General features: G+C 36.7%; 1 protein-coding gene across 1 annotated transcript; it reads left to right on the top strand.

Moving 5' to 3' along the window:
- The first annotated feature begins 447 nt into the window (after positions 1 to 447).
- On the top strand, positions 448 to 4739 carry LOC113358300 (B3 domain-containing transcription factor ABI3-like). The gene is made up of 6 exons (XM_026601824.1): positions 448 to 2871; positions 2971 to 3066; positions 3155 to 3255; positions 3339 to 3385; positions 4128 to 4204; positions 4305 to 4739. Exons 1-6 carry the CDS (start codon positions 991 to 993, stop codon positions 4443 to 4445), a joined length of 2343 nt encoding a protein of 780 aa, XP_026457609.1. The 5' UTR covers positions 448 to 990; the 3' UTR covers positions 4446 to 4739.
- Positions 4740 to 7669: the final 2930 nt, after the last annotated feature.

Genomic DNA, 7669 nt, shown 5'->3' with positions numbered 1-7669 from the left:
TCGATCGGCCCAATAATTATGTGAATGCCCAAAAATATTAATATAAAGAAGTTCTACCGTATCACTCATTCTGGAAAAAAAAATCGATATGATATTGAGCTGTAACAACACAACACATGAAAGAAGTACTTGTTAGCAATTGCCCCTTTTGGCTTAAGTCCAAATTCCAAAAGTGCAAGTGATTATCTTAAAAAACTGGTGCACCGCTATGCTAACCATTTAGATGCTAACGTATGGCTAAATGGCGCACAATCCGGAGAGAGGAACCGAGAAAACAGTAGCACGAGGTTTCGTTTTCTCTCCCCCCATTACTCCTTCTTTTACTTTTTCTCTGTCTCTCTCTAACTTATTAGTCGTTTCTTACTCTCTTTCTCTTTCTGAATTGAGAGTAAATAATAAACCAACAAAAATTATTTGTACTTATCCTGGACCAAAGCAAAACTAGACACATAAGAAACAAGATAAAACAAAGGGGAGGAGGAGGAGAAGAGGAAGAGAAGGGGAAGAGAAAGTGAAATTATTTGTGGTATGAAAGATGTTTAGGAGAAGATCTCATTAGGTGTTTTTATTTTCATTTTGCATTTAGATCCATATTTAACACAAATTTTCTTCTCTATTGCTCTAGCATTTGGATACATATATATTCAAATTTATGTGTTTTTATAATTGCAAGTTGTAGTTGTTTTGCTTAAAATAAAAATATAGAAGAGAAGAGAAAGTAGATTTATAGAGATAGATAAGACGGTCACTCTCATTGTGATAGTAACCAGATGGTTTATGTTGTTTCCTTTTTATTCTTCTTAATTTTCTTGCTTCCTTAATCACAAACAAACCTTAATCTTTGTAGATATTGAGTGTCTTGTGTATTTCTCTTTCTTTCTTTCAGAGATCTCATTTCATCCATCCGTACTAGTACCACTAGTTTCTCTAGAATATAAACCATATTAGGGTCCCACTTAAAAAACTCCTTCGCTACAACAATCGGTGTTGATGAAGACCATGCATGGAGATGGTACTGAACAAAATCATCAAGAGAATGAGGAAAAATATGATGAAGATGATAGACGAAGAAGAAGAGATATGTATGAACAAATAAATCCCAGTAATAACTATGAAAATACGATGGATTGGGAAGATGAGGTTATAGGTGCCGAAGATCTGTTGCATGTGGATGATACGTTAATGTCTTACGGGGATTTTCCACCTTTACCTGATTTCCCGTGCATTTCATCTCCATCCTCATCTTCTAAATCTTGTTATTCTTCTTCTGCACCACCACCAACTTCTTCTGTGAGTCAACGTCAGCACCATGGATCAGTTACATGCAGGAATAATTCATTTCCATCATCATCAGCTACATCTTCAGCATCTTCATCGGCTTCTTGGGCAGTTGGTAAGTCGGATCATAAAGAACATAGTGCTGTTGATGAGAAAACTAAAAACCAAGAATATCATGAAAATCGTTATGGTAACTTATTATCTACTACTGATTCAATGGAGATTCAACAAGATGAGCTTAATAGATTAGAATCTGGGGACTGCATGGATGTTATGGAAGGTTTTGGTGAAATAGGTTTGTTTGATACTGATGATATTTGGGACCCCTCTTGTTTATTTCCTTATGAAGAAGAAGAAGAAGGGTTTCATCAACCCAAAGAAGATCACAAGTGTTTGGTGGACAGAGAAACCGTTGATAATGATAACGATGGTGATCAAGAGAAGAACAATAAGCCATCTGAAGATCTTGCTTTGGTTTTCTTGGAATGGCTAAAGTCAAACAAAGAAACAATCTCCGCTGAAGATTTGAGAAGTATTAAACTTAAAAGATCTACAATTGAATGTGCAGCTAAGAGACTTGGTGGAGGAAAAGAAGGAATGAAACAGCTGTTAAAACTAATACTTGAATGGGTTCAAAACAATCATCTTCAAAAGAAAAGATTGAAAGAAGGCCAGGCTTCATCTTTTCCTTCTTACAGCAGTCAGCAACAGCATCAAAATTGTAACCCTAATTCTCATGAGTTTAGTTCATTCACTCCTCCTGAATCTAATCCTGCTTGTTTTGTACCAACTGCTAATCCATGGAATGTCTCACGAAACCCACCACCACCAGTAGTACCTCCATCAACTTATGTGTCTGATCCAATGACATCGGGACTTGCAGTTTATCCACCACCGCCTCCTCCACCCATGCATGGTTTCATCAATGGAGATCCTTCTGTGCTCGTTCCACATTTCAATCAAAGTCCGTACCCATCTTCAGAGGAGTACATGTTTGATGCATCTTCCCATCTTCAAAATTGGGCGCATCATCAGCCACCACCACCAACACATCATTTCTCACTCTCTTCTCATCCCTACGGTGCTTCGTATCATCATCAAGATCCTCATGCTCATCATCTTCAACAACCACCGCCACCTCCACCTCTGTCGAGATCTTTCTTGAACTACCATCAAAATCAGTATCAATCATGTCATCAAATGTTTCAGGGCAGTAATACCACTACTAGTGATGGATCATTAATTAGGTTAGGTTCTTCAGCAACCAAAGAAGCAAGAAAGAAAAGAATGGCTAGACAAAGGAAGATTTTTTCTCATCATCAGAGACATGCTCAAAACAATCACCAAACAACGGACCTGCAACAAACTAGGGTTTCGAATGACACAACAACAACTCATCATCAAACTTTGAATAATTCAGCTAATTGGGTATTTTGGTCTCCGTCTCCACCGCCACCCATAACTGTTTGTGGTTCGTTGTCCCCGATGATGATGGTTTCGGAAGGTCGGCCACTAACTGTAGATCCACCACTGCAACCCACGCAGTCTCCTCCTAATTATCACAAACATATCAATATGGAAAACCGACGCCAAGTATGGTTTTTGTACTGTCCTTTGGTTATTACTTCGTTTAGAAACCATTTACCATGCATGTATCGACAATGGTTTATATTAATTGTGTTTCATTTCTAGGGTTGTAAACCCGCTGAGAAGAACTTGAAGTTTCTACTGCAAAAAGTTTTGAAACAAAGTGACGTTGGTAACCTCGGGAGGATTGTTCTCCCAAAGGTATAACATCTCCATTCTATTAAAATGTGCATGTTTATTGTGGAACTTAATTTTATATCTGGTTCGTTGTTTATATCAAATGTACCAGAAAGAAGCGGAAACATATCTACCAGAACTTGAAGCAAGAGATGGGATCTCAATTGCTATGGAAGATATCGGAACATCACGTGTGTGGAACATGCGCTACAGGTATGTATTAATTAACAAATTCGTCTTTATTAAGTTTTTCTATTTATTTTCCTTCTAACTGTGGATTGCATTCTGGTTTTCAGATTTTGGCCAAACAACAAGAGTAGGATGTATCTCCTAGAAAACACAGGTAAGTTCTATTTTTCTGTTTGCTTCATGTAGTATGCTAGATTTTCCTGCACCTGTTTTCCGGTATGAATTTTTGTCACTTGCTATAAATTGGCATCACTTTTTTATTGGATCTGACCTAGAATTCAGGACAATCTTATTTTAAGTTTTTGTTTATCTAGTGTAGTAGTTTTTTGGTCAAAGATTGAGGTAATGGTTAATTGAAGAGATTTAGGTTTTATGACATACATTTGGGATATGGAAGTTTTAGTTCTTGGTATATTAGTATATGAGTCCATCCTTCATATACTTTTTGAAGATAAGACCCATTACGGTAATAGTATAAGACCCATTACGATATTCCAATTATGTAAGTTCGGTTTCTTTAAATAAATTCCATCCTTCAAAAAATAAAATAAAATATGAGTCGATATTCTTTTGTGTCTGATGGCTTTGTGCGAAGTGAATTGACTCCAAGCTCTAAGCCATTGTACGAGTCATTTTGTAGTAAAAGAATACAAACCAAGTTCTAAGCCATTATATGAGTCATTTTGTAGTAAAAGAATACAAACGTGAAAATAAGGACAACACCCAATGAAACCTTTTCCAACACAGGAGAGCCTTGTGGTAGTAGAATGTAGTGTGCTACCTATCAAATAACCTTCTTTTTTCCACCAACCTCCTCCATGAGCTGACCGTGTAGAGCAGAAAAAACAATAATGAATTTTTCTGTTAGCAGATTCATAATTGTATTTTTCATGCAGGGGATTTTGTGCGTTCCAATGGCCTGCAAGAAGGGGATTTTATTGTTATCTACTCCGACATCAAATGCGGCAAATTTGTATATCCCTTATAGCTTATTCTGTCTGGTTGACCAACGAATTGTACCATGTTTTTGTAGAGTATGATTAATTCTAAATTAATATTTTTTAACTTGACAGATGATTCGAGGAGTGAAAGTAAGACAACCAGGGTCTAAATCTGAAGCGAAGAAATCAGCGAAGGCTAATAGGAACCTCCATGCAAACTCCCCAATGTGTGAGGGGCCTTCTGCATCCATGATCAAACAAGCTGTTGCTTAGGATTTGGATATCCAGTGGACTGATCACCACCACATACATGCTTGATTTCTCTCTTCGTCAATCTCGTGCATTTTGTATGTCTAATATATATATAGTGTAGATATCGTACAGTGAGGGAGATGGAGAAAAAATGGCGTTTCACACTTTCTAGATGACAGTAAATAGAATCTTTCGTATATAATTAGATTCCCTTTGCTGGGATGTGTCCTGCATAACTCTAGCAAACTCAAGATATGCCTAGGGTTTAAAGTTTAGGGTAATTAATTATGTGCATGTTTAAGTATTAATTTCTTGTTGACTAGCTATCTAGCCATCTTTTTCTTTTCCATCATGACCGTAATCACAGTAGCATATGTACACTGGTTAATTATTAGATCATGTATGAACTGTTTGAATTTTTCTTTCAGTGAAAGTGAATGATTTCTTCCATTCACCTCACAAGAAGTAACACATATATATATACACTAGGTATCACCCCGGACGCTCAATCTTTTTCGTTTTGTTGTTTTGTTGTTTGATCGGCTGGTCCGTATTCTACCAAAATCTTTTTTAATCATTCGCAAAAACTAATTAGATTATAACGGTCAAACATCGAGCTTATAAGTTAGTTCGGACTTGCGTCCCTAGTGGTTGTGGTTGTGTCAAATTAGTAGGGGCTTACAGCCCCGGCCGTGGTCCCTTGAGGATACCATAGTATTTTGTTGATATGGTCAAATTAGCCGGGGACGTGGTCCCTTGAGAATACTATAGTATTTTGTTGGTCAGGTCAAATTAGCCGGGGTTTACAGTCCCGATCGTGGCCCTTAAACATCCCCTAATGTTTTGTTGGTCGGGTTGTGACACTTAAATCTTTACCATGTTTTTTATTTTATTTGTTTTTTAAAAATAGCTTTTAGATTAGTTGAGTCTAACTTAAATTTTTTTGAGAAAATTATGGTACAAATCATTATGTTTATTGGATGATTGAACGTTCGATGGACCAGAGTATATCTGGTGTATACGAATAATCTTCATGGAGGGTCATCCACCAAACATAAGTCAAACAGACCCTTAGCCATATGTTTTCCGTGAAGATGTATTAGTAAGGAGATATTTGGTTGCATTAAACATAAAACCTCTTAACCAATTCACTCCTCTTTCTCTATTAGGTTTTCTTTCTTCTCCTTTCCCACTTTAGACCAATTTTTTTTTTAAATCATCAGCTCTGTTTTCTTTTATTTTACCGTATCCATCCTCTAAATCATCAATAATAATAACTTAGTATTATTATTATATAGAGAGACGAAGTTAAGAATTAGAAGTCGTTAATGGAGGGGAGAATCTATAGATAGAAGACCATCTGTTGGTGAAACCGTTAAAGAATGACGCTCTTCTGTTCTATAAATACATCTACTTAGTGTTAGCCTGTATTAACGGAAACTTAGTCAAATTAGGAAATCTGACGCTGCAGTCAAATTAAGAAATCCAAGGATCCGACGCTGTTAAATAATCTTTAGAATCATATTTTTATTAGGAAACCAAGGGATCGGACGGACGTCTATATAGGACATATAACCGATCAATCTCCATCGTGGGATGACGAAATCGATGGTCGGATTTGTAAGGCTACACACACACCACTTCTTTTTATAATATAGATAATCGGGTTTGTACATATATATATATATATATATATATATATATAATCGGGTTTGTAGGTGTGAGCAAAACAACCATTGATCGCTGTCGTATGCGTCAAAAATAAATTACTTTCTCACTGCTCAAAATATAAAAATATAAATATAAAAATATAGCAAGGGCAAGAAAGGATCGTTCCACACACAGAGGTGTTGGGTTGCCAATATGTTTCGGTTTCCTATATAAAATAATGGGGAAATTTTCTGATTTTTTATAAACTAAAACTAAAATAAAAGTAAATAAATAAAAGTAAACAAATCAAATCAAATAGATGAAATATTGGATTCATCTTCATTCACAAACATGCTTCTTAACAATAACTAGAATTGATTTTTAATCTCAACTTAATCAAAATCCCTAGGATACCTTGATCGTAAGAATATTCCGCTACTTTCCTCTTGGAATCAACAAACATTTTAAAATATGCGAGTATGAGTTCTATCTAAGAGAATAACCTAACGTGTAAAAGCATTAATCAAGTTTAATTTCCTAGATGCATTAAGTTCTATGAAATCAGGCCAATCAAAGCAATCGAACGTGTAAAAGCACTAATCCGATTTAACAAAGATTATGATCCAATTGTGACTATTGGGATGTATCACTACAATCAATATTCACAATTATGCTACTTGCAATCAGAAATTTATCACTTTTGCGTATAATAAACTCTAATCTAGCAATAAAGATGAAGTAAACTCAATCGATTCGCGACTCGACTAAACAGGCATTCCTCCGCTGGAGAAGGTGATCATGTTGATGTATTTTTTGTCCTGAGATAGTTCTACCCTTTTCTTGGGGGCTACCTCAGCGTCAGCCGGTTGTATTTGTACATACTCCATGAACTTGCATTCGTCTATGGATCTCTGAATCGTGTTCCGTAGGTGATAGCATGTGTCAGTTGTATGCCCGTAGTAATGGTGGTACTCACAGTACTCCTTAGCCTCCTTTGTTTTGTCTGGTTGCTTTCCTCTAGTATTAGGGTAAGAAAATCCCGGCTTTGCTCCTTCCTTGCTTAGAATGTGAGAGAATGTTATGTTCGTCTTTGTGTAGATTTTATCTACAAATTCTTCTCTTCCTTTTCCTCTTTTTCCATCTCCGTATTTGTATCTTTTGTCTCGAGAGTTGGTTCTGCCCCGACTTCGTTTTGTCGCTTAGGTATCTCCGGAATCGGTTCCAGAGAGTTGGTTCGCTGCGGAGCTGTTGTTGCCTTTGTTTGTGTCCTGGGGTTGTCCTTCTAGATTTCTTCGAGTCTGATGTAGCGATCTTGGACAACCCTAAGCTCTCCTTCGGAATCAAGGGCTCAGTTGTGAAGCTCCACGAAGATAGATGAGGTTATATCAAGTCCGTACTTGTAGCAATTAATACTAATTTCTGGATTGGCTTTCCCAATTGCCTGGCATGTCTTCTGCCACCTGTCCGTGTATTGCATCAATGTTTCCCTGGGTCGGATAGCTAAAGCAAATAGCCTATCTAACCCTGCCTTTGTTGACTTTTTGTACATGTATGTCTCCAAGAACATCGTAGACAATTTCTTAAAAGAGTCAATT

Source organism: Papaver somniferum, chromosome 3, assembly GCF_003573695.1.
Source record: "Papaver somniferum cultivar HN1 chromosome 3, ASM357369v1, whole genome shotgun sequence".
NCBI lineage: Eukaryota > Viridiplantae > Streptophyta > Magnoliopsida > Ranunculales > Papaveraceae > Papaver > Papaver somniferum.
The sequence above is the reverse complement of the archived record's forward strand: the minus strand, read 5'-3'. Positions and strand labels throughout refer to the sequence as shown.

Bases quoted from the DNA above. Each gene is read 5' to 3' on its own strand.
- LOC113358300 (XM_026601824.1), top strand. From the start codon at position 991: ATGAAGACCATGCATGGAGATGGTACTGAACAAAATCATCAAGAGAAT. The intron at 3,256-3,338 runs GTATGTATTAAT...TCTGGTTTTCAG, and splicing joins GTGTGGAACATGCGCTACAG to ATTTTGGCCAAACAACAAGA. The intron at 3,386-4,127 runs GTAAGTTCTATT...TTTTTCATGCAG, and splicing joins GTATCTCCTAGAAAACACAG to GGGATTTTGTGCGTTCCAAT.